This window comes from Anomaloglossus baeobatrachus, chromosome 6, assembly GCF_048569485.1.
Source record: "Anomaloglossus baeobatrachus isolate aAnoBae1 chromosome 6, aAnoBae1.hap1, whole genome shotgun sequence".
Lineage (NCBI taxonomy): Eukaryota > Metazoa > Chordata > Amphibia > Anura > Aromobatidae > Anomaloglossus > Anomaloglossus baeobatrachus.
In genome coordinates this window covers 72,201,540-72,228,420 of record NC_134358.1, presented here as the reverse complement: position 1 = coordinate 72,228,420, position 26,881 = coordinate 72,201,540, and the positions used below count along the sequence as shown (strand labels likewise).

At 52.0% G+C, this 26,881-nt stretch overlaps 1 protein-coding gene across 1 annotated transcript in view; it reads right to left on the bottom strand.

Moving 5' to 3' along the window:
• UBR5 (ubiquitin protein ligase E3 component n-recognin 5) overlaps positions 1–26,881 on the bottom strand; it is a 392,825-nt gene that overhangs the window by 144,478 nt on the left and 221,466 nt on the right. Inside the window, exons 34-39 of the mRNA XM_075353032.1 lie at positions 8,097–8,336; positions 7,467–7,590; positions 5,609–5,720; positions 5,396–5,527; positions 5,053–5,310; positions 4,675–4,937 (exon numbers count right to left, since the gene is read on the bottom strand). Of these exons, the coding sequence (XP_075209147.1) occupies positions 4,675–4,937; positions 5,053–5,310; positions 5,396–5,527; positions 5,609–5,720; positions 7,467–7,590; positions 8,097–8,336 (1,129 nt within the window). The remainder of the gene's footprint in view (positions 1–4,674; positions 4,938–5,052; positions 5,311–5,395; positions 5,528–5,608; positions 5,721–7,466; positions 7,591–8,096; positions 8,337–26,881) is intronic.

The following is a 26,881-nucleotide window of genomic DNA, read 5'->3' as shown; positions in this document are numbered from 1 at the left end:
ATATAGCACACCTGTAATATACTACACCTCCATATAGCACACCTGTAATATACTACACCTCCATATAGCACACCTGTAATATACTACACCTCCATATAGCACACCTGTAATATACTACACCTCCATATAGCACACCTGTAATATACTACACCTCCATATAGCACACCTGTAATATACTACACCTCCATATAGCACACCTGTAATATACTACACCTCCATATAGTACACCTGTAATATACTACGCCACCATATGTCACACAGCCTGCACCCCCATATCTCACACACTACACCCCCATATGTCACACACCCTGCTCCCCATACAGCCTGCACCCCCATACACACTACACCCCCATATGTCACACACCCTGCTCCCCATACAGCCTGCACCACCATAACACACACACACACACACACACACACACACACACACCCCCATACACACCCTGCTCCCCATACAGCCTGCACCCCCATATGTCACACACCCTGCTCCCCATACAGCTTGCACCCCCATATCACACACACTACACCCCCATATGTCACACCCTGCTCCCCATATCACACACGCTGCCCCACATATCTCACCCTGCCTGTACCCCAACACACCCCTCTCAAACACTCTGCACCCCTTCACATCCTTCTGTCACAGTCTGCAGCCCTCATATGCCACTCACCCTGCACCCCCTCCCTCTCATGTCCCCTCTTTTCTTATTACCAGTCATGTGTCCAAATCTCCTTCAGGATTCAGTATCCCTTGCTTTCTGCCCGGCATCCTGTGTCTCCTCCCACACAGTCACATGGGCGTGACTTCATCGCAGGTCCTGCAGGATGGAGTATTCCGTCTTCTGTGCAGGAGCACGTCTGCTCTGCTGCAGCTCAGACACGGCTGGTGGCCTCTCCAGGTCAGGAGCCCCTCTACTGACACTGGGCTTCCCCTGACTTACAGGCCGGCCCCCTGACTGTCGCATTGTCGGCCACTACACAGCGGCACTACACATAGGGACCCGGCTGCCGGCTCTGCAGAGCGGCTCCAGGGCCCCTATAACCCTGCTGGCCCGATCGCAGTGGCGACCTCTGCGATCGCGGTCGTTACGCCCCTGACCCCATGTACTACACAACACCAGGGCCGGATTATAGGCGGGGCAGGCGGGGCTGGAGCCCAGGGGCCCCCACCAAAAGAGCTTCTAAGGGGGCCCCCACCATACTTAGCACTAGGCACCTGTCAGCATTTTTTTTTTTCACACCCTCTCCCCCTCCGTAAAGACAGTCTAATAAATCAGCTGTGTTTTCGTCTTTAAGACGCAAAAACAAACTGCGGACACAGGACGCTGATTGATCTCGGAAGTACCAGCGGCCGCTTGAACTTCCGGGGTCAGAGGTGTGCTAAAAATGCTCCCTGCTATGTGCTGCGGCCGTACCTAGAAGCAGGGGCACGGTGTGGTGGGCCGCTGTCTGCTGTCCCCGCTGCGCTCCTTACATGCCAGGCACACTAGCAGGAGCAGGAGGCAGCGAGCTGTGCCGGCTCTGCTGTGTGCCGGCTCTGCTGTGTGCCGGCTCTGCTGTGTGCCGGCTCTGCTGTGTGCCGGCTCTGCTGTGTGCCGGCTCTGCTGTGTGCCGGCTCTGCTGTGTGCCGGCTCTGCTGTGTGCCGGCATGTACACTGCAGAGGAGCGCAGCAGAGCCGATGACCGCAGCTTCCTGTTTCCGTTCCTATTCAAATGTATTTGCATCTTTCAGACGTAAATACATTTGAACAGCGCGCCGGGACTGGGCCCCGCCCCCGACGTGCAGCAACGTGATGAGATCAGCACCTTGCTGACATCATCACAGTGCTGCCGGCGCCACACTGGGGACATGAGGAAGCGAGCGCTCCATGAAGGAGCTGAAGAGACAGGTGTAATTAATGGGGATGAGTGAGGAGGGGCTGAGGACACAACGGGGAACATTTGTGAAGGAACACAGCTCTGTGACAGGCAGAGGAGGAGTACTGTATTCCGAGGGAGGGGGGGAGGGAGGCAGGAGTGTGTAGGGATGGAGCAGTGTAATTTGTGTGTGTAGGGGGTGATGAGGGCTGTATTGTGTGTGGGGGAGGGGTAATGGAGGGTGCATTGTATTGTGTGTGTGTGTGTGTGTAGGGGAGGGGTAATGGGGGGTCTATTGTGTGTGTGTGTGTGTGTGTGTGTGTGTGTGTAGGGGGAGGGGTAATGGGGGGTGTATTGTGTGTGTGTGTGTGGAGGGGTAATGGGGGGTGCATTGTATTGTGTGTGGGGAGGGGTAATGGGGGGTGCATTGTATTGTGTGTGGGGAGGGGTAATGGGGGGTGCATTGTATTGTGTGTGGGGAGGGGTAATGGGGGGTGCATTGTATTGTGTGTGGGGAGAGGTAATGGGGGGTGCATTGTATTGTGTGTGCGTGTGTGTGTAGGGGTAATGGGGAGTGCATTGTAGTGTGTGTGTGTGTGTGTGTGTGTGTGTGTGTGTGTGTGTGGGGGGGGGGGGGGGGTGATGGGGGTGCATTGTAGTGTGTGTGTGTGTGTGTAAGAAGCAGTACTGTGTGTGTATATATGAATTAGAGCAGTCTGTGCCCCCCCCCCCCCCCGAACTATATGGGTTCCCCAGAGCGCTATGTCACCCATCGCAGTGATGAGTACACCACCAGAGCTGTTTGCCACTCCAGTAACGTCTATGCCCCCTGCCCCTCCTGTAATGTATATATCGTAGCCCCCAGCCCCTCCTGTGATGTATATACAGCAGTGCTGTCAGTGTGCAGTCATGTGTGTTAGTGACAGCCATCGTGAAACAGCCACATGTCCTGAAGGAGCTGGACGGAAACAAGCGGGAGAGGTGAGTGAGGCTGCTGGCGATTTCCCCATATTAATACCTGTAAAGGCTCATGCGCACGTAACTGCTGAATATTCTGCAGCGATTTGACAGCACATGTGCGCGTCAAATTGCTGCAGAAACACTGCATAATGGATGTAGTTATTCTGTACAGAAAATCCGATTTCATGCGCTCTGGCTGCTGCCCCCACCATAGACAGAGCGGGAGCTGCATCCATAGCGCACGGAATAATTGACATGCTCATTTTATGAACGCACGGATTTGGGTCAACATTTTAGCACCCAAATCGCTGCGTTCATAAAAGCAATGGGTGCACGTATCATGCACAATATACATAGATTGTATAGGGGACGCAGGACGCATGCATTTACACTGCAGTGCTATACGCAGCGTAAATGCATGTAATTACGCAACGTGCGCACGAGCCCTAATGCGTCTGTGTCTGCATATATGTCAGTGTATATGACTGTGCATATATTTGTCTGTTTATATGTATTTTTCTGAATTTGTCTTCAAATATGTATATACGCATGCCTGTATGTGTATGTGCGTGTCTGTGTGTGGATGGGGTCCACTGAGACTCACCCGGAGGCCACAAAAACCTGGAGCCGTGGGATCAATAAAAAATATGTGACAAAAGCGGGCTTTACACGCTACAATATATCTAACGATGTCTCGGCGGGGTCACGTCGTAAGTGACGCACATCCGGCATCGTTAGTGATATTGTAGTGTGTGACAGCTACGTGCGACCCTGATTGTGCGTTAAAACGTTGATTGCATACACGTCGTTCATTTTCTAAAAATTGAACATCTCTTTGTTCATCGTTCTTGAGGCAGCACACATCGCTCCATGTGACACCCCGGGAACGATGACCTGCAGCTTACCTGCGTCCCGCCGGCAATGCGGAAGGAAGGAGGTGGGCGGGATGTTTACGTCCCGCTCATCTCCGCCCCTCCGCTTCTATTGGCCGGCAACTGTGTGACGTCCCTTTCACTTCAGGAAGTGGATGTTCGCCGCCCACAGCGAGGTCATTTGGAAGGTAAGTACATGTGACGGGGGTTAATCGTTTGTGCGACACGGGCAACAAATTGCCTGTTCCGCACATACGATGGGGGCGTGTGCGATCGCATACGAGATCGAAATGTGTAAAGCAGCCCTAACTCTACTTTCTGTGTGTAAGTGGACAGCTGTGAGTTATCCTGGACTGTATCTGTATTGTAGTACTGTAAATCTGAATGTGGCAGAACAGGATAAGATAAATGTTCATTGGATTTATATCTAAATGCTACGGTTCGTGCTCTACTGTTATGGCTAAAAATGTTAACGTTATGGGGCCCCCCACCAGATTTTCTGCCCAGGGGCCCCCACCAACCTTAATCTGGCCCTGCACAACACCATATACTACACCTGTAAAACTACACCCCCAGTATTTGTCCCCTCCTCAGCTTATTAGTCACTACTTACCTCTCCCTTCTTATCGTCCCAGTTCTCAGGCACCTCCGTACAGGTCCATCAGAGCGTGCGCGTGTGTCATTGACAAAGTGCCGGCAGGGAACAGAGGAGAGACTCCTGCGTTCTGCTGCCTGCACTGACTGTGCGGACCTGCAGGATCTCTCCCTGCCCGGCACGCTGCAGCCCGGCTCCACTGCAGACAGGCGGGCCGGATGTGGCCCGCGGGCCGCCCCTTGTCCAGGTCTGGTATAGAGGGATATCTGGCACTTGTGAGTCAGTCGGTATCTGTAGATATGGCGTGGACATCCCTGCTCCCCTCCTGATAAAGGCAGTGGAGCAGGTTTACCCTTTACAATTGATGGTACATAATATACATAGCAATACCTGCAAATTAACAGCATCTTGGTAAGTCAGCTTTACAGCAGCTGGGATCTGGGAATACACCAGGTGGTTGTACTTGGGGATTAAACCCATTAAGTCCGATATTTGCCGAATTACTATGCTGTATGCCCTTGCTAGGCTGCTTGCTGATGTTAAGTAGCTGCTGGAGTTGCTTGCTTCGAGGGCGGCAGCAGCTGCGCTGGAGCTCATGTTTCCGCTTCTTCGCAAGCTGGATGGTTCTATGTAAATCAGCGCCCCTGAGCTGGCTGCAGAACAAAGGAGACATCGGATCAGTATAAAGATACTAAAAGAACATGGGTTACAAAAGATTATCTGATTAGAAAATTAAAGTAGAGGCATAGCCAAGTGGTTTCCACTTGCCTGCTGGGGTGGAGGTACTAGATGGGGTGGCATTGGGAGTCCTTTGATTCTGCGTGTTCCTCACAGCCCACTGCATGGAGCGAGGCGCCTGTGCAGCACCATTCGCGTGGGTGCTGTTGGTCGACCTCTCTAATGGCTCGTCAATCATGAACGTCTCCTGATCGAGGTCATCGCTCTGACTACTGCTGCTGTCCGAGTCACTGGAGTCATTAGACTGGGAGTCGTCTTCGGAGAAGAAAGCTGGGACACTGCTTGCACCTGCATGGCATCGACGCAAAAAAACAACACATTTTTACCCCATTGCTTTAGATATAAAAAGAGAAAGCATGTAGTACTAACATACCTGCTTCCGATCCGGCAGTTGCCGCTGTCACCACACTCCGGCGGCCGCTGGCATTGTCCTGGTTGCTGTGATTGCTCTCACTGTCACTTTCAGTCTCTGCAGCAGCCAGAAGATCCAACTCCATGTCACTCCCTGAGGAACAAGCCGCGGTTTACTTCCACAGCACTGAAGATTCATTATACATTAGGTTAACACTATATACACATAAATTACCATCCTCGTCGTGTTCATCGTGCTGTCCTTCAGCCTCGGCGTTCTCCTCCCCATGCTCTTCTTGCTCATCGTGGTGGTCTTCCTCACCTGCCACTCCCTCTACCACCTCCACCTGACAGACAATGGCAGAAGTCAGAAGTGACAGAGCAGTATATAAAGGTAATCAGTGAGTGCACTCACTTTTGCATTGTAGATGAGTGATGCCAATGACGTTACAACCCCACACATCAAACTGTGTGCACAATATATAGCCATAGTAGACGAGGACACTGCATATTACCTGCCATCAGCAGCGTTCACGACTGATCTGGATCAGTGTCACTGCATGTAATTTCCTTTTTAAAAACCTGTCCTGTAGGATTTTTTTTTTTTAAATTTTGACCCAAACTGAGCTTTACTCAGCGTGCCCAAGTCCAAGACAGTATCTGCGGCTTCTCCCGATGTCCTATAGTCTGCAGCACTGATATGTCAAGAGTGCGGCAGCCAGTCAGCACTGCAACCCTGGCAGCCACTGAACGCACCAACTGGCTATTGTGCTGTCCACATGTCAGAGCTGGACCTGGGAAGAGTATCCATGGACATTTTTGTTTTTAACACTGCAGCCAGGGGTTGTCCGAAATCTTCTGCAAATACTAGTGAAATCATTAAATAGAGACTTCAGTATTTTTACATAGTGCAAATACCAGAAGGCCATCAGAAGGGGAAAGGGGAGGAGGGGAAGTGTTGGGGGTTGCGCAAGTCCTACAGCGTCTGTTTTAAAGAGGTTGTCTACTAATTTTACATTGATGACCTATCCTAAGGATATGCCATCAACGTCTGATTGGCCGGGGTCCGACACCCCGTACATCAACTGTTCTTGGTCCCAGTGGTGGCAGCAGGAAATGCTCAGTTCCGCACCCGCTCAGTCTTCTGACAGTGGCTACTGCACATACGCATCCCATTCTAATCAATAGGAGGCGGATATGCAGTACCCGGACGTGGCTGCTATCAGAAGACGGAGCAGCTCTGGAACTGAGCATTTCCTGCTGCCACCACAGGGACCGAGAACAGCTGATCGGCGGGGGTGCGGGGAGTCGGACCCTGGCTGACCAGAAATTGATGACCTATCCTAAGGATAAGCCATCAGTGTAAAAGTAGTGGACAACCCCTTTAAAACTTCCCAAGATTCAGAATCACCGAGATAAATGCTAATCTTTAAAAGAAGTTGTCCAGTTACCAAAACTGGTTTTTTTTTCTCCTAAATCTTGCTATTATGTGCCTCTCCACACATCTATTATGTTATTTCAGCAAGATTACCTTTTATCGTGCTCTAGCAGCACATCCTCTTTGCTGGCTCCAGCTCTGATGGGGTTAATCTCTCTCCTGACTTCCTGGGTTCAGTTGCTAGAACTCCCATAATCCTTTGCAGTGGCACCCTGCGCTCTGCTCATCCTCCCACCCCCTACCCTCTGTGCGATAAACTCACCCTCCTCCTCCCGCTCCTGGTGCTGGCCCCACACACAGCTGCAGGATGCTAAGTGATCCCTCCTTTCCTTCTCATGCTGGGCTGTGATGGTGATCACCGCCCACAACCCAGTCACTAAGGATCAGAGGCAGCTGCAGCTGCTGATGTAATGTCAACTTTCAGAGCCCGGAAGCTGACGTGACATCAGCAGATACCAGAGGCCACAGCACCTGGGGGTCATGTGATCGGCGCTGAGCGAGGATAGCACCGCTCAGTGCCAGAACTGGAAATAGAAGGCAATTAAGACAACTGAAATGTAAAGTTACACGATAGAGAATGAAAAAAAAAAATAAAAATGGGTGAACCACCCCTTTAAATATTGTTTCCATCGTACAAGCAGCACGAGCACATTACCTCTTCTACGTCTGCAGACACAATGTCATCCTGCTCTTCATCGCGGCTTCTCACAGGTTGTGACTGACTGATTCGTCTTTGCTGTGGATTTCTAATGATATACGATGACTGGGACTGATTGGTGCTGCAAAGAGAAAACAAAGATTTGCATGATCGGGTAAGAGAAATGTGTCAGAAGGATTAGATGTTTGCTGGTTTCTTCATTCGCGGTGTGGCCTTTATGATTGATTGTATTTTGCTATTTATAGCTTTATTTTTTACATGTAACTAAATGTAGCTAATGTTTTTTTCATTTTACAATAGAGTTTAGTGGATTGGGCATTTTGGGACAAATGCCCATAAGACTGCCCCTTTAATTTATTTTTAATGTAAAACATTGTGAAACCAACCCAAGACTATATTATACATATCTATATGTTTGAAATATAAAGGGTGGCCATCACACAGCGATTTGTAGCAGCGGCCGGTTCCCATGTGGCAATATAAAAGCATGAAAATAGTAGAGATTGCATCTGAAAACCCCCAGCAATCTGGCCATGTAGCGTACAGCCTCGCAACGTGCACGGGCAGCCTAGGAGAGAAGCCAATACAGGACAAACAGGAACAAGCAGGAGAATCTGAGCTGCTCACTTGCTGGACTGGTCCGACGACGGTCTTGGTGGAAGCGGCTCCACGGAGAACAGTTCTTCACTTCCTTGCATGGCATCGATGCTTGTGCTGGCCAATGTGAAGGGGGCGGTCGGACGTGCGATTCCCATTCTCACAGGGACGATAAGTGACTCTGCAACGTTGCACAGCTCCTCCACCGCGTAAGGAAGCAAAGCCTGGAAAACTCGTTTACATTTGCCAATCGGTTGAGGAATAAAATTGCTGGAAAACAAAAGAAAAATATGTTAAAATCATGATCATCCCCAAAACCTAATACAAGGAAACAAATCAAATAGTGAGAAGTTCAGTACAGTGGAACCTCTCTTAGGCTATGTGCGCACTAGGCGTTTTTGCCGCGTTTTTAGCGGCGTTTTTTACCGCGTTTTTGTGCTGAAAACGCAGTGACATTGCTTCCCCAGCAATGTCAATGGGTTTTCAGAAGTGCTGTCCTCACACAGCGTTTTTTTTTAGCTGCGTTTTTGTGGTGACCACAAAGAAGGGAATTTTGTTACTTACCGTAAATTCCTTTTCTTCTAGCTCTTATTGGGAGACCCAGACGATTGGGGTATAGCTACTGCCCTCTGGAGGCCACACAAAGCACTACATTAAACGTGCAAGGCCCCTCCTCCTCTGGCTATACCCCCCCGTGGTATCACGGGTACTCCAGTTTTAGTGCCAAAGCAAGAAGGAGGAAGCCAACAACTGGTTTAAACAAATTAACTCCGAGTAACATCGGAGAACTGAAAAACCGTTCAACATGAACAACATGTGTACCCGCAAACAGCAAAAACAATCCCGAAGGACAACAGGGCGGGTGCTGGGTCTCCCAATAAGAGCTAGAAGAAAAGGAATTTACGGTAAGTAACAAAATTCCCTTCTTCTTCAGCGCTCTATTGGGAGACCCAGACGATTGGGACGTCCAAAAGCTGTCCCTGGGTGGGTAAAGAAATACCTCATGTTAGAGCTGCAAAACAGCCCCCCCCTACGGGGATGTCACTGCCGCCTGCAGGACTCTTCTACCTAAGCTGGCATCCGCCGAAGCATAGGTATGCACCTGATAATGCTTGGTGAAAGTGTGCAGACTCGACCAGGTAGCTGCCTGACACACCTGTTGAGCCGAAGCCTGGTGCCGTAATGCCCAGGACGCACCCACGGCTCTGGTTGAGTGGGCTTTTAGCCCTGAAGGAACCGGAAGCCCAGCAGAACGGTAGGCCTCTATAATTGGTTCTTGGATCCATCGAGCCAAGGTGGCTTTAGAAGCCTGCAACCCCTTGCGCGGACCGGCGACAAGGACAAAAAGTGCATCGGAACGGCGCATGGGCGCCGTGCGGGAAATGTAGATCCTGAGTGCTCTCACCAGATCTAGCAAACGCAAGTCCTTTTCATACCGGTGAACCGGATGAGGATAAAAGGAAGGCAAGGATATATCCTGATTAAGATGAAACGAGGATACGACCTTAGGGAGAAACTCCGGAATGGGGCGCAGCACTACCTTGTCCTGGTGGAACACCAAGAAGGGAGCCTTGGATGACAGAGCTGCCAGCTCAGACACTCGCCGAAGCGATGTGATCGCAACAAGAAACGCCACTTTCTGTGACAGGCGAGAAAAAGAAACTTCTTTGAGAGGCTCGAAAGGCGGTTTCTGGAGAGCCACTAGTACTCTGTTCAGATCCCATGGATCCAACGGCCGCTTGTACGGGGGCACAATATGACAGACCCCCTGCAGGAACGTGCGCACCTTAGGAAGACGTGCTAGACGCTTCTGAAAAAACACGGATAGTGCCGAGACTTGCCCTTTAAGGGAGCTGAGCGACAAGCCCTTTTCCAACCCTGATTGCAGGAAAGACAGAAAAGTGGGCAATGCAAATGGCCAGGGAGACACTCCCTGAGCAGAGCACCAGGTTAAGAAAATCTTCCACGTTCTGTGGTAGATCTTAGCAGAAGTTGACTTCCTAGCTTGTCTCATTGTGGCTACCACTCCCTGGGATAAGCCTGTTAACGATAGGATCCAGGACTCAATGGCCACACAGTCAGGTTCAGGGCCGCAGAATTCTGATGGAAAAACGGCCCTTGAGACAGCAGGTCTGGACGGTCTGGAAGTAACCACGGTCGGCCGACCGTGAGATGCCACAGATCCGGATACCACGATCTCCTCGGCCAGTCTGGGGCGACGAGTATGATGCGGCTGCAATCGGATCTGATCTTGCGTAGTACTCTGGGCAAGAGTGCCAGAGGCGGGAATACATATGGGAGGCGGAACTGCGACCAATCTTGCACCAAGGCGTCTGCCGCCAGAGCTCTTTGATCGCGCGACCGCGCCATGAATGCCGGGACCTTGTTGTTGTGCCGAGACGCCATTAGGTCGACGTCCGGCACCCCCCAGCGGCGACAGATTTCCTGAAACACGTCCGGGTGAAGGGACCATTCCCCTGCGTCCATACCCTGGCGACTGAGGAAGTCTGCTTCCCAGTTTTCTACGCCTGGGATGTGAACCGCGGAGATGGTGGATGCTGTGTCCTCCACCCAATTCAGAATGCGCCGGACTTCCTGAAAGGCTTGCCGGCTGCGCGTCCCTCCTTGGTGGTTGATGTATGCCACCGCTGTGGAGTTGTCCGACTGGATTCGGATCTGCTTTCCTTCCAGCCACTGTTGAAAGGCTAGTAGGGCAAGATACACTGCCCTGATTTCCAGAACATTGATCTGAAGGGTGGACTCTTGCGGAGTCCACGTCCCCTGAGCCCTGTGGTGTAGAAACACTGCTCCCCACCCCGACAGACTCGCATCTGTCGTGACCACTGCCCAGGATGGGGGCAGGAAGGATCTTCCCTGAGACAATGAGGTGGGAAGGAGCCACCATTGTAGAGAGTCCTTGGCCGTCTGGGAAAGAGAGACTTTCCTGTCTAGGGAAGTCGTCTTCCCGTCCCATTGGCGGAGAATGTCCCATTGAAGTGGACGCAGATGAAACTGCGCAAAGGGAACTGCTTCCATGGCTGCCACCATCTTCCCTAGGAAGTGCATGAGGCGCCGTAAGGGGTGCGACTGGCCCTGAAGGAGAGATTGCACCCCTGTCTGTAGGGACCGCTGCTTGTTTAGCGGAAGCTTCACTCTCGCTGCTAGAGTATGGAACTCCATGCCAAGATACGTTAGTGACTGTGTCGGTGACAGATTTGACTTTGGAAAGTTGATGATCCATCCAAAAGTCTGGAGAGTCTCCAGCGTAGCCTGTAGACTGAGTTGGCATGCCTCTTGAGAGGGTGCCTTGACAAGTAGATCGTCTAGGTAAGGGATCACTGAGTGTCCCTGAGAGTGCAAGACTGCTACCACCGCCGCCATGACCCTGGTGAAGACCCGGGGGGCTGTCGCCAGACCGAATGGCAGAGCTGCGAACTGAAGATGGTCGTCTCCTATCACAAAACGTAGAAAACGTTGATGTTCTGTAGCAATTGGCACGTGGAGATAAGCATCTTTGATGTCTATTGAGGCAAGGAAGTCTCCTTGAGACATTGAGGCAATGACAGAACGGAGGGTTTCCATCCGGAACCGTCTGGCGTGCACATGTTTGTTGAGCAGTTTTAGGTCCAGAACAGGACGGAACGAGCCGTCCTTTTTTGGCACCACAAAGAGATTGGAGTAAAACCCTCTCCCTTGTTCCTGAGATGGTACAGGAACCACTACTCCTTCCGCTCTTAGGGAGTCCACCGCCTGCCGCAGGACATCTACACGGTCTGGATGTGGGGAGGTTCTGAAGAACCGAGCTGGAGGACGAGAACTGAACTCGATTCTGTACCCGCGCGACAAAATGTCTGTCACCCACCGGTCTTTGACCTGTGACATCCAAGTGTCGTAAAAGCGGGAGAGCCTGCCCCCGACCGGAAATGCGGAGGGAGGGGACTGGAAGTCATGAGGTAGCCGCTTTGGAAGCGGTTCCTCCATTTGCTTTCTTGGGGCGTGAATGAGCCCGCCAGGAATCTGAGTTTCTTTGCGTCCTCTGAGTCCCTTTGGACGAGGAGAATTGTGTTTTGCCCGAACCTCGAAAGGACTGAAACTTCTGCTGCCACTTTCTCTGCTGAGGTTTGCTTGATCTGGGCTGGGGTAAAGAGGAGTCTTTACCCTTGGACTGTTTAATGATGTCAGCCAATGGCTCGCCAAACAGTCTGTCTCTAGATAAAGGCAAGCTGGTTAAACATTTTTTGGAACCAGCATCTGCTTTCCAGTCCTTTAACCACAATGCTCTGCGCAAAACTACCGAATTGGCAGACGCCATTGAGGTGCGGCTGGTAGATTCTAGGACCGCATTGATAGCGTAAGACGCAAACGCGGACATCTGCGAGGTAAGGGACGCCACTTGCGGCACCGCTGGATGTAAGATAGCATCCACTTTTGCTAAACCAGCTGAAATAGCTTGGAGTGCCCATACGGCTGCGAATGCTGGAGCAAACGACGCGCCGATAGCTTCATAGACAGATTTTAACCAAAGGTCCATCTGTCTGTCATTGGCATCCTTAAGTGAAGCGCCATCCTCCACTGCAACTATGGATCTAGCTGCAAGCTTGGAAATCGGGGGGTCCACCTTTGGACACTGGGTCCAGCGCTTGACCACATCAGGGGGGAAAGGATAACGTGTATCCTTAGAACGTTTAGAGAAACGCTTTTCTGGATGAGCGTCGTGTTTCTGGATTGATTCTCTGAAGTCAGAGTGATCCAACAGAGCACTTAATTTACGCTTGGGATAGAGGAAACGAAATTTCTCCTGCTCTGCCGCTGCCTCTTCTGCTGAAGGGGCTGGGGGAGAAATATCTAACAGCCTATTGATGGCTGAGATAAGATCATTTACCATGGCGTCCCCATCCGGGGTATCCAGATTGAGAGGGGTTCCAGGATTAGACTCCTGATCACTCTCTTCAGACACATCACAGGGAGACTGATTGCGCTGAGACCCTGAGCAGTGTGATGACGTTGAGGGTCTTTCCCAGCGAGCCCGCTTGGGGTGGCTGGGGCAATCATCTGAGTCATTATACTCATCCTGAGAAGCCGGGGACCCCCTTGCAGTCTGGATTAAATCCAACTGCGGAGGATTAGAGGACATAGACCTCGCCGTGTCCATAGACTGAGCCCCAGGCATGGATTGCAAAGTTTCCAGGATTTTTGCCATAGTCACAGACATATTAACCGCAAAAACTGCAAAGTCTGTCCCCGACACCGGGGCAGGACTTACAGGCGTCTCAGCCTGGGTCACTATCTCTCCTGACTCCGGCTGGCGAAGCAGCACCGGATCTGAGCATTGCACACAATGGGGGTCCTTGGAGCCTGCTGGTAGAGCAGCCCCACATGCAGCACACGCAGTGCACACAGCCCTAGCCTTGGCAGCTTTGCGTCTTGTGGATGACATGTTGCTGCCTCCTCAGAGCGATCTGGGGTATTCAGCCAGGAAGCGACCTCACAGTGCAAGAAATCAATAAATATCTATGTCCAGTGACACAATACACTAACATACACTGAGGCACTAGAGGGGCCAGCTGAAAAGCCGCTTACCGCCCGCTTAAGAGCGGGTGTGTGGTCTTCCAAAGCCCCTCAGTCTAGGTCTCCCAGAGCCTTGCGTCCTTCCTCCAGCCAGACATGCTGTAATGGCTGCCGGCGTCCTGAGAGAAGAAGGGGGGCGGGCCCTGGGCGTTCCTGACCAAGAGCGGGAAGCCTGCTTCCCTCTGTGCCTAGTGTGAGGGCTGGAGCATGTAAATCAGGCTCCAGCCCTCCTCGCTGCCGTGAAACAGCGTCTCTCCCCTACCCTGATTGACAGGGTGGGGGCGGGGAACGATCGGAGCTGCCGGCGTCCTAGGCCCAAAAGCCGGGGACTAGAGTTATAAACGCCGCCGCCGTAAAAGCGCGGTCGGCGTATCCCCGGCGCACCACAAGTCACAGCAGCGCCGCCCGGTCCAGTGAGGGTCGGCGCTGCGTTCCCAGAACACAAAGTCCCCCAGATAACTGTAGGAACACCAGCTCAGTGTACGGTCCCCGGCGCACTACAACACCCAGCCAGCCCGGAGTGTGTCTGTGCCTGCCGGGGACACAGAGTACCTGTATGATGCAGGGCCCGGTCCCTGATGGTACTCCTGCTCCGTATCCATCAGGTTCTAATGGGTCTGTGGATGGAGCCCGGCGTCAGAGCTGAGAGGCCGGCAGGATCCCACTTCCACAGAGCCCCCAAGGGGATGTGGAAGGAAAACAGCATGTCAGGCTCCAGCCCTGTACCAGCAATAGGTACCTCAACCTTACAACACCATCCAGGGGTGAGAAGGGAGCATGCTGGGGACACTATATGTGTCCTCTTTTCTTCCATCCGAACTAGTCAGCAGCTACTGCTGACTAAAATCTGTGGAGCTATGCATGGAATGTCTGACCTCCTTCGCACACAAAGCTAAAACTGGAGTACCCGTGATACCACGGGGGGGTATAGCCAGAGGAGGAGGGGCCTTGCACTTTTAATGTAGTGCTTTGTGTGGCCTCCAGAGGGCAGTAGCTATACCCCAATCGTCTGGGTCTCCCAATAGAGCGCTGAAGAAAACGCAGCATGTCAATTATTTCTGCGTTTTCCACTGCGTTTTTCACTCATTGAATTCAATGAGATGTTAAAAACGCAATGAATAACGCATATAGCCGCGTTTCTATGACTAAAAACGCAGCTATAAACGCAAGGGGTGGGTACTACAGTGACGTGTACAGGAAGAGGATTCCTTCTGTTGGTAAACACAGAAGCGTGAATCCTCCCGGTACCGTCACCGCTGCTTCCACCTCCCGTCCTGTGCATGTCAGCTCCGTGCGGCGCCATGTCTGGGCGGGAGGTGGAGGCAGCGGCGAAAACCAAAGTGAACAGTAGAAAAAAAAAAAAATGTCATATACTCACCTGTCCGCAGGGTCCCGGTGCCATGCCCGCTCCCATCTCCTCCCGGTCCCGCCGCTCTGGCTGTGTGCAGTCTCCCCGGCCGGCAGGACCTTGCTTGCAGGACCTGGCGCTGATCACCTGATGCAGTCACCTGACGCATCAGCTGATCGCGGTGTCGCCGGCTTTTTCGCGCCCGGCCGGCTATCAGCTGATCCTGCCGTCAGGGGACTTCATCAGCTGATTACCGGCAGCTCCGGCAGCGATCGTATAGGATCAGACTCCTGTCCAATCGATCGCTCCAGGAGCTGCCGGTAATCAGCACAGCACATAAGTGAGTATTATTTTTTTTTTTTTTTTTCTACTGATGCATCAGCTGATTGTATAATCGGCTTTTATACAATCAGCTGATGTGTGATGTGATTCAGACCCTTGATCCTGACACATCATCTGATCGCTTTGCCTTCCAGCAAACCGATCAGATGATATTGGATCCTGATTGGACGGCGCGGGACCCTAACCCAGGATTACTGCGGAGGGGGGTTTATTTCAATAAAGATGGAGTCACTAATTGTGTTGTGTTTTATTTCTAATAAACATATTTTTCTGTGTGTTGTGGTTTTTTTTTATCTGTACTAGAAATTCATGGTGGCCATGTCTAATATTGGCGTGACACCATGAATTTCGGGCTTAGGGCCAGCTGATAATATACAGCTAGCCCTAACTCCATTATTACCTGGCTAGCCACCCGGCTTCAGGGCAGCTGGAAGAGTTGGATACAGCGCCAGAAGATGGCGCTTCTATGAAAGCGCCATTTTCTGGGGTGGCTGCGGACTGCAATTCGCAGTGGGGGTGCCCAGAAAGCATGGGCACCCTGCAGTGTGGATTCCAATCCCCAGCTGCCTAGTTGTACCCGGCTGGACTCAAAAATTAGGCGAAGCCCACGTCATTTTTTTTTTTTTTTAATTATTTCATGAAATAATTAAAAAGAAGGGAATTTTGTTTACTTACCGTAAATTCCTTTTCTTCTAGCTCCAATTGGGAGACCCAGACAGTGGGGTGTATAGCTACTGCCTCTGGAGGCCGCACAAAGAACTACACTTAAAAGTGTAAGGCCCCTCCCCTTCTGGCTATACACCCTCCCGTAGGAGTACGGATTCCTCAGTTTTAGTACCAAAGCAAGAAGGAGGAAAGCCAATAACAGTTTCAAAAAACAAATTCAATCCGATAACAAGATCGGAGAACTTAAGAAACAACATGAACAACATGTGCACCCGAAAAACGAAACCCTAAGAACAATAGGGCGGGTGCTGGGTCTCCCAATTGGAGCTAGAAGAAAAGGAATTTACGGTAAGTAAACAAAATTTCCTTCTTCTTTTTCGCTCCTAATTGGGAGACCCAGACAATTGGGACGTCCAAAAGCAGTCCCTGGGTGGGTAAAAAGATACCTCGTGATCGGGCTGTCAGGCAGCCCTTTCCTACAGGTGGGCCACCGCCGCCTGAAGGACCTGTCTACCTAGGCTGGCATCTGCCGAAGCGTAGGTATGCACTTGATAGTGTTTGGTAAACGTGTGCAGACTCGACCAGGTAGCCGCCTGGCACACCTGCTGAGCCGTAGCCTGATGCCGCAATGCCCAGGACGCACCCACGGCTCTGGTAGAATGGGCCTTCAGTCCAGATGGAATCGGAAGCCCAGCAGAACGGTATGTGTGAAGAATTGGTTCCTTGATCCACCGCGCCAGGGTGGATTTGGAAGCTTGCGATCCCTTATGCTGACCAGCGACTAGGACAAAGAGCGCATCAGAACGGCGCATAGGCGCCGTGCGAGAAATGTAAATCCTGAGTGCTCTCACCAGGTCCAACAGATGTAAACCTTTTTCAAATTGGTGAACTGGATGCGGACACAAAGATGGCAAAGTGATATCCTGATTGAGATGAAAGGAAGAAACCACCTTGGGAGAAAACTCTGGAATTGGACGCAGTACTACCTTGTCTTGGTGAAACACCAGGAAGGGAGATTTGCAAGATAACGCCGCTAGCTCGGACACTCTACGAAGAGACGTGACCGCCACAAGAAAAACCACTTTTTGTGAAAGCAGAGAAAGGGAAACCTCTTTCAAAGGCTCGAAAGGCGGCTTCTGGAGAGCAATGAGAACCTTGTTTAGATCCCAGGGTTCCAATGGCCGTCTGTAAGGAGGAACGATATGACAAACTCCTTGGAGAAACGTGCGTACTTTAGAAAGCCGTGCCAAGCGCTTCTGAAAGAATACGGATAGCGCGGAGACTTGACCCTTAAGAGAGCTAAGCGACAAACCTTTTTCCAACCCAGACTGCAGGAAGGAAAGAAAAATTGGCAATGCAAATGGCCAGGGAGAAACCCTCTGAGCCGAGCACCAAGCTAAGAATATCTTCCACGTCCTGTGATAGATCTTAGCTGAGGATGGTTTTCTAGCCTGTCTCATTGTGGCAACTACTTCATGAGATAAACCTGAGGCCGCTAGGATCCAGGACTCAATGGCCACACAGTCAGGTTCAGGGCCGCAGAATTCAGATGGAAAAACGGCCCTTGAGACAGCAAATCTGGACGGTCTGGTAGTGCCCATGGTTGGCCTACCGTGAGATGCCACAGATCCGGGTACCACGACCTTCTTGGCCAGTCTGGAGCGACGAGAATGGCTCGATGGCAGTCGGACCTGATTCTTCGGAGAACTCTGGGCAACAATGCTAGAGGTGGGAACACATAGGGTAGTCGGAATTGCGACCAATCCTGAACCAAGGCGTCTGCCGCCAGCGCTCGGTGATCGTGAGACCGTGCCATGAAAACTGGGACCTTGTTGTTGTGCCGTGACGCCATCAGATCGACGTCCGGCGTCCCCCAGCGGCAACAGATCTGCTGAAACACGTCCGGGTGAAGGGACCATTCCCCTGCGTCCATGCCCTGGCGACTGAGAAAGTCTGCTTCCCAGTTTTCCACGCCTGGGATGTGAACTGCGGATATGGTGGACGCTTTGCTTTCCACCCACGTCAAAATCCGCCGGACTTCTTGAAAGGCTTGGCGACTGCGTGTTCCCCCTTGGTGGTTGATGTACGCCACCGCCGTGGAATTGTCCGACTGAATCCGAATCTGCTTGCCTTCCAGCCATTGTTGGAAGGCTCGCAGAGCATGATAGACTGCTCTGATTTCCAGAACATTGATCTGCAGGGTGGACTCTTCCTGAGTCCACGTCCCCTGAGCCCTGTGGTGGAGAAACACCGCTCCCCACCCTGATAGGCTCGCATCCGTCGTGACCACTGCCCAGGATGGGGGTAGGAACGACTTTCCCTGTGACAATGAGGTGGGGAGAAGCCACCAACGCAGAGAGTCCTTGGCAGTCTGAGAGAGGGAGACAGTCCTGTCGAGGGACGTCGACTTCCCATCCCATTGGCGTAGAATGTCCCATTGTAGAGGGCGCAGAGGAAACTGCGCGAAGGGGACCGCCTCCATTGCTGCTACCATCTTTCCTAGGAAATGCATGAGGCGCCTCAGTGAGTGTGACTGGCTCTGAAGGAGAGATTGCACTCCTGTCCGCAGCGAACACTGCTTGTCCAGTGGAAGCTTCACTATCGCTGAGAGAGTATGAAACTCCATGCCAAGATAAGTCAGTGATTGGGTCGGGGTTAGATGAGACTTTGGAAAGTTGATAATCCACCCGAAACTCTGGAGAGTGTCTAGTGCCACTTTCAGACTGTGTTGGCATGCCTCTTGAGAGGGTGCCTTTATAAGCAGGTCGTCTAGATACGGGATGACCGAGTGACCTTGCGAGTGCAGGACAGCTACTACTGCTGCCATGACCTTGGTGAAGACCCGGGGGGCTGTTGCCAGACCGAAAGGTAACGCTACGAACTGCAGGTGTTCGTCGTGTATGACGAAGCGTAGGAAACGCTGATGCTCTGGCGCAATCGGCACGTGGAGATACGCATCTTTGATATCTATTGATGCTAGAAAATCTCCTTGAGACATTGAGGCTATGACGGAGCGTAGGGATTCCATCCGGAACCTCCTGACTTTTACGTGTCTGTTGAGCAACTTTAGATCCAGGACGGGTCGATACGATCCGTCCTTTTTTGGGACCACAAACAGATTGGAGTAAAAACCGTGACCTTGTTCCTGAAGAGGGACGGAGGTCACCACTCCTTCCGCCTTTAGAGCGGCCACCGCCTGCAACAGAGCATCGGCTCGGTCTGGTGGTGGAGAAGTTCTGAAGAAACGAGTTGGCGGACGAGAACTGAACTCTATCCTGTACCCGTGAGACAGAATATCCCTCACCCAACGGTCTTTGACGCGTGACAGCCAAATGTCGCCAAAGTGGGAAAGCCTCCCACCGACCGAGGGTGTGGGAATCGGAGACTGCAAGTCATGAGGACGCCGTCTTGGCAACGGTTCCTCCGGCTGTCTTTTTTGGGCGTGACTGAGACCTCCAAGAATCTGAGCGTCTCTGATCTTTTTGAGTCTTTTTTGACGAGGAAAATTGGGACCTGCCCGGTCCTCGAAAGGACCGATAACCAGACTGACCCCTCCTCTGTTGGGGTTTGTTTTGTCTGTGTTGCGGTAAGGATGAGTCCTTACCCTTGGAGTGTTTGATGATTTCATCCAAACGCTCTCCAAACAATCGGTCACGAGAAAAAGGCAAATTGGTTAAGCACTTCTTGGAATGAGAATCTGCCTTCCAAGGTCTCAACCACAGGGCCCTACGCAAAACAACGGAGTTGGCTGACGCCACTGCCGTACGGCTTGTAGCGTCAAGAACAGCATTAATCGCGTACGACGCGAATGCCGCCATTTGCGAGGTCAATGGTGCTACCTGCGGGGCAAATGCACGTGTGACTGAGTCGACTTGCACAAGCCCGGCTGAGATAGCTTGGAGTGCCCATACGGCAGCAAAAGATGGCGCTAACGACGCTCCAATAGCTTCATAGATGGATTTCAGCCAGAGCTCCATCTGCCTGTCAGTGGCATCTTTAAGTGCCGCTCCATCTTCAACTGCAACCAAGGATCTAGCTGCAAGCCTGGAAATTGGAGGATCCACTTTTGGACACTGGGTCCAACCCTTGACCACCTCAGGGGGAAAAGGATAGCGTGTATCTTTAAGCCGTTTAGAAAAACGCCTTTCCGGATAAGCGTGGGGTTTCTGGATTGCGTCTCTAAAGTCAGCGTGGTCCAGAAAAGTGCTTAATGTACGCTTGGGATATCTGAAATGGATTCTCTCGTGCTGCGAAGCTGACTCCTCTACAAGAGGAGCTGGTGGAGAAATATTTAACATCTTATTGATGGATGCTATAAGATCATTAACTATGGCATCACCATCTGGTGTATCTAGATTGAGAGCGGTCCCAGGATCAGAATCCTGATCAGTTACGTCCGCCTCATCACCCATAGATTCATCTCGCTGGGATCCTGACCATTGAGATGAATGTGAAGGCCTCTCATAGCGAGCCCGCTTAGGTTGCCTGGGACCATCGTCCGAGTCAGAGTCTTCACCCTGAGGTGTATGTGCCCGTCCCGGAGCTTGGAAGTAATTCAGCTGAGGGGGACCAGGGGGCAATGATTGCACAGTGTCCGTGGCCTGAAGTACAGGCCTAGCCCGCAATGTGTCAAGAATTTGTGACATAGTGAGAGACATTCTGTCAGCAAAAGCTGTAAACTCAGTTCCTGTCACTTGGACAGCATTCACAGGTGGTACACCCTGGGTCACGTCCAGCGGAGGTCCCGGCTGTGCAAGTGCCACAGGGGCCGAGCACTGCACACAATGGGGGTCATTGGAGCCTGCCGGTAGAAAAGTCCCACATGCGGTACAGGAAGCATATAATGTCTGTGCCTTGGCACCCTTGCGTTTTGTGGACGACATGCTGTTGGCTCTCTGCAATGTGAGAGAGTCTATAGCCAAAAGGCGACCAGCGCTATGCAGTACAAAGTATTTGCAGGAACAAAATACTAAGATTACTACTGGCACAAGAGGGGGTGAGCCCTGAGGGCTGCTTACCGCCCGCTGAATAGCGGGTAAGAGGCGCAGAATTCCTTGTCTGGGTCTCCCCGGCTCCCCTCTGCAGCTCAGCGTGTCAGCAGGAATGGCTGCCGGCGTCTGTGGAGAGGGGCGGCCCGTGGGAGTTCCCAAACAAAAGTGCGGGAAACAGTGTCCCCTCTGTGCCTATTGTGAGGGCTGGAGTATGTAAAAACGACTCCAGCCCTCAGCGCTGATGCACTGACCAGCGTCCCGCCCCTCTCCTGACTGGCAGGTCTGGGGGCGGGAACGAACGGAACCAGGCCGCAAAAGCCGGGGACTCGAGTTATCAGCGCGGCCGCCGTAAAAGCGCGGCCCGCGCTGAAGTCCCCGGCGCACCACAAGTGCCAGCCGCGCCGCAGTCCCAGCGGCCGGCGCGACCGTTCCCCAAAAGTGTGCCCGCTTCAGCGAAGCTGAAATGAGGCCATGGCACAAGCGCCGCAGCGCTGATGTCCCCGGCGCACTACAACACCCAGCATGCTGCGGTGTGAGCGCGAAATGCACGGGGACACAGAGTACCTTGAGGAAGCAGGGCCATGTCCCTGATGTACTCCGCTCCAATCCAGCATCTTCTCCAGGGGCTGTAGATGGAGCACGGTCTCAGTGCCTGGAGACCAGTAAATCCCACTTCACCCAGAGCCCTGTAAAAAGGGATGGGGAAGGAATCAGCATGTGGGCTCCAGCCTCCGTACCCGCAATGGGTACCTCAACCTTACAAAACACCTCCGACATACAGTGGGGTGAGAAGGGAGCATGCTGGGGGCCCTGTATGGGCCCTCTTTTCTTCCATCCGACATAGTCAGCAGCTGCTGCTGACTAAAAACAATGGAGCTATGCGTGCGTGTGTGACCTCCTTCGCACAAAGCTAAAACTGAGGAATCCGTACTCCTACGGGAGGGTGTATAGCCAGAAGGGGAGGGGCCTTACACTTTTAAGTGTAGTACTTTGTGCGGCCTCCGGAGGCAGTAGCTATACACCCAATTGTCTGGGTCTCCCAATTAGGAGCGAAAAAGAAAAAGGGCTTCTCTATATTTTTGGCTCCCAGCCGGGTACAAATAGGCAGCTGGGGGTTGGGGGCAGCCCGTACCTGCCTGCTGTACCCGGCTAGCATACAAAAATATGGCGAAGCCCATGTCATTTTTTTTTTCTTTTTGGGCAAAAAACTGCATACAGTCCTGGAAGGAGGATGCTGAGCCTTGTAGTTCTGCAGCTTCTGTCTGCTCTCCTGCATACACTAGTGAATGGAGGATGCTGAGACTTGTAGTTCTGCAGCTGCTGTCTGCTCTCCTGCATACACTAGTGAATGGAGGATGCTGAGACTTGTAGTTCTGCAGCTGCTGTCTGCTCTCCTGCATACACTAGTGAATGGAGGATGCTGAGACTTGTAGTTCTGCAGCTGCTGTCTGCTCTCCTGCATACACTAGTGAATGGAGGATGCTGAGACTTGTAGTTCTGCAGCTGCTGTCTGCTCTCCTGCATACACTAGTGAATGGAGGATGCTGAGACTTGTAGTTCTGCAGCTGCTGTCTGCTCTCCTGCATACACTAGTGAATGGAGGATGCTGAGACTTGTAGTTCTGCAGCTGCTGTCTGCTCTCCTGCATACACTAGTGAATGGAGGATGCTGAGACTTGTAGTTCTGCAGCTGCTGTCTGCTCTCCTGCATACACTAGTGAATGGAGGATGCTGAGACTTGTAGTTCTGCAGCTGCTGTCTGCTCTCCTGCATACACTAGTGTATGGAGGATGCTGAGACTTGTAGTTCTGCAGCTGCTGTCTGCTCTCCTGCATACAATGAACATTTTGAAGAAGGAAATGACATCGGACCTTTTTTTTTTTTTTTTTCATCAACAATCTTTAATGGCATTGTGCACTGATTAAAAACGCAGTGAGTAAAAACGCAGCAAAAAACGCACCAAATCGCGGCAAAAACGCATGCGTTTTTTCCGCGTTTTTTTAGCCGCGGGTGCGTTTTTTAGACAAAAACGCACATAAAAACGCAGCGTGAAAAAAACGCCTAGTGCGCACATAGCCTTAACGAGTAACCCACTTAACGAAAGAAGGGAATTTTGTTTACTTACCGTAAATTCCTTTTCTTCTAGCTCCAATTGGGAGACCCAGACAATTGGGTGTATAGCTACTGCCTCCGGAGGCCACACAAAGTATTACACTCAAAAGTGTAAACCCCTCCCCTCTGCTATACACCCTCCCGTGCATCACGGGCTCCTCAGTTTTGGTGCAAAAGCAGGAAGGAGGAAACTTATAAATTGGTCTAAGGTAAATTCAATCCGAAGGATGTTCGGAGAACTGAAACCATGACCAAGAACAATTCAATCTGAACAACATGTGTACACAAAGAATAACAGCCCGAAGGGAAACAGGGGCGGGTGCTGGGTCTCCCAATTGGAGCTAGAAGAAAAGGAATTTACGGTAAGTAAACAAAATTCCCTTCTTTGTCGCCCCATTGGGAGACCCAGACAATTGGGACGTCCAAAAGCAGTCCCTGGGTGGGTAAAAGAATACCTCGTAATATAGCCGTAAAACGGCCCCTTCCTACAGGTGGGCAACCGCCGCCTGAAGGACTCGCCTACCTAAGCTGGCATCTGCCGAGCGTAGGTATGCACTAGATAGTGCTCCGTGAAGGCGTGCAGACTCAACCAGGTAGTCGCCTGACACACCTGCTGAGCCGTAGCCTGGTGCAGCAACGCCCAGGACGCACCCACGGCTCTGGGAGAATGGGCCTTAAGCCTTGAAGGAACCGGAAGCCCAGCGGAACGGTAGGCTTCAAGAATTGGTTCCTTGATCCACCGAGCCAAGTTGACTTGGTAGCTTGCGACCCTTTACGCTGGTCAGCGACAAGGACAAGAGCGCATCCGAGCGGCGCAGGGGTGCCGTACAAGAAATGTAGAGTCTGAGTGCTCTCACCAGACCTAACAAGTGCAAATCCTGTCCACGTTGGTGAACCGGATGCGACAAGAAGGTAAGAAGATATCCTGATTGAGATGAACAGAGGATACCCCTTCGGGAGAAATTCCAGAACCGAACGCAGAACCAGCTTGTCCTGGTGAAACACCAGGAAGGGGGACTTTACATGACAGCGCTGCTATGTCAGACACTCTGCGGAGTGACGTGACTGCCACTAGGAAGACCACCCTCTGCGAAAGGCGTGAAAGAGAATATCCCTCATTGGCTCGAAGGGTGGATTCTGAAGAGCCGGTATCACCCTGTTCCGATCCCAGGGTTCTAGCCGACGCTTGTAAGGAGGGACTATGTGGCAAACCCCCTACAGGAACGTGCGTACCTGAGGGAGTTTGGCTAGACGCTTTTGAAACACAAACACAGAAAGCGCCGAAACTTGTCCCTTAAGGGAACCGAGAGACAACCCCTTCTCCATTCCGGATTGAAGGAAGGACAGAAAGTGGGCAAGGCGAATGGCCCGAGAGTAAAACTCTGATCAGAGCACCAGGATAAGAAGATCTGCCACGTCCTGTGGTAGATCTTTGGCGGACGTTGGTTGCTTGGCCTGTCTCATAGTGGCAATGACCTCTTGAGATAACCCTGAAGACGCTAGGATCCAGTACTCAATGGCTACGCAGTCAGGTTGAGGGCCGCAGAATTCAGAATGCGTCTGCCGCCAGAGCTCTGTGATCTTGAGAACGTGCCATGAATGCCGGGACCTTGTTGTTGTGCCGGGACGCCAATAGGTCGACGTCCGGCTTCCCCCAGCGGCAACAATCTCTTGAAACACGTCCGTTCGAAGAGACCATTCCCCTGCGTCCATGCCCTGGCGACTGAGAAAGTCTGCTTCCCAGTTTTCTACGCCCGGGATGTGAACTGCGGAGATGGTGGAGGCTGTGGCTTCCACCCACAGCAGAATCCGCCGGACTTGCTGGAAGGCTTGCCGACTGCTTGTGCCGCCTTGGTGGTTGATGTATGCCCCGCCGTGGCGTTGTCCGACTGAATTCGGATCTGCCTGCCTTCCAGCCATGGCTGGAACGCTATTAGGGCTAGAACACTGCCCTTCTCTCCAGAACATTGATCTGGAGGGAGGACTCTGCTGAGTCCATGTACCCTGAGCCCTGTGGTGGAGGAAGACACCCTGACAGACTCGCGTCCGCCGTGACCACAGCCCAGGATGTGGGCAGGAAAGATTTTTCCTTCGACAAGAGTGGGAAGAAGCCACCACTGAAGGGAGGCCAGGCTGCTCGAGAAGGAGCAACGTTCCTGTCGAGGGACATCGATTTACTGTCCCATTTGCGGAGAAAGTCCCATTAAAGTGGGAGCAGATGAATCTGCGCAAACGGAGCTGCCTCTATTGCTGCCACCAACTTCTCTAGGAAGTGCATGAGGCGCCTCAAGGGTGTGACTGGGCTCGAAGGAACGATTGCATCCCTGTCTGTAGTGAACGCTGTTTGTCCAGCGGAAGCTTCACTATCGCTGAGAGAGTATGAAACTCCATGCCGAGATATGTCATTGATTGGGCCGGTGTCAATTTTGACTTTAGGAAGAAGGGAATTTTGTTACTTACCGTAAATTCCTTTTCTTCTAGCTCTTATTGGGAGACCCAGACGATTGGGGTATAGCTACTGCCCTCCGGAGGCCACACAAAGCACTACACTAAAAAGTGCTAGGCCCCTCCCCATCTGGCTATACCCCCCCGTGGTATCACGGGTTCTCCAGTTTTAGTGCCAAAGCAAGAAGGAGGAAGCCAATAACTGGTTTAAACAAATTAACTCCGAATAACGTCGGAGAACTGAAAAACCGTTCAACATGAACAACATGTGTACCCGCAAACAACAAAAAAATCCCGAAGGACAACAGGGCGGGTGCTGGGTCTCCCAATAAGAGCTAGAAGAAAAGGAATTTACGGTAAGTAACAAAATTCCCTTCTTCTTCAGCGCTCTATTGGGAGACCCAGACGATTGGGACGTCCAAAAGCTGTCCCTGGGTGGGTAAAGAGATACCTCATGTTAGAGCTGCAAAACAGCCCTCCCCTACGGGGATGTCACTGCCGCCTGCAGGACTCTTCTACCTAAGCTGGCATCCGCCGAAGCATAGGTATGCACCTGATAATGTTTGGTGAAAGTGTGCAGACTCGACCAGGTAGCTGCCTGGCACACCTGTTGAGCCGAAGCCTGGTGTCGTAATGCCCAGGACGCACCCACGGCTCTGGTTGAGTGGGCTTTTAGCCCTGAAGGAACCGGAAGCCCCGCAGAACGGTAGGCCTCTAGAATTGGTTCTTTGATCCATCGAGCCAGGGTGGCTTTAGAAGCCTGCAACCCCTTGCGCGGACCAGCGACAAGGACAAAAAGTGCATCGGAACGGCGCATGGGCGCCGTGCGGGAAATGTAGATTCTGAGTGCTCTCACCAGATCCAGCAAACGTAAGTCCTTTTCATACCGGTGAACCGGATGAGGACAAAAGGAAGGCAAGGATATATCCTGATTAAGATGAAACGAGGAGACGACCTTAGGGAGAAACTCCGGAATGGGGCGCAGCACTACCTTGTCCTGGTGGAACACCAGGAAGGGAGCCTTGGATGACAGAGCTGCCAGCTCCGACACTCGCCGAAGCGATGTGATCGCAACAAGAAACGCCACTTTCTGTGACAGGCGAGAAAAGGAAACTTCTTTCAGAGGCTCGAAAGGCGGCTTCTGGAGAGCAACTAGTACCCTGTTCAGATCCCATGGATCTAACGGCCGCTTGTACGGGGGCACAATATGACAGACCCCCTGCAGGAACGTGCGCACCTTAGGAAGACGTGCTAAACGCTTCTGAAAAAACACGGATATTGCCGATACTTGCCCTTTAAGGGAGCTGAGCGACAAGCCCTTTTCTAACCCCGATTGCAGGAAAG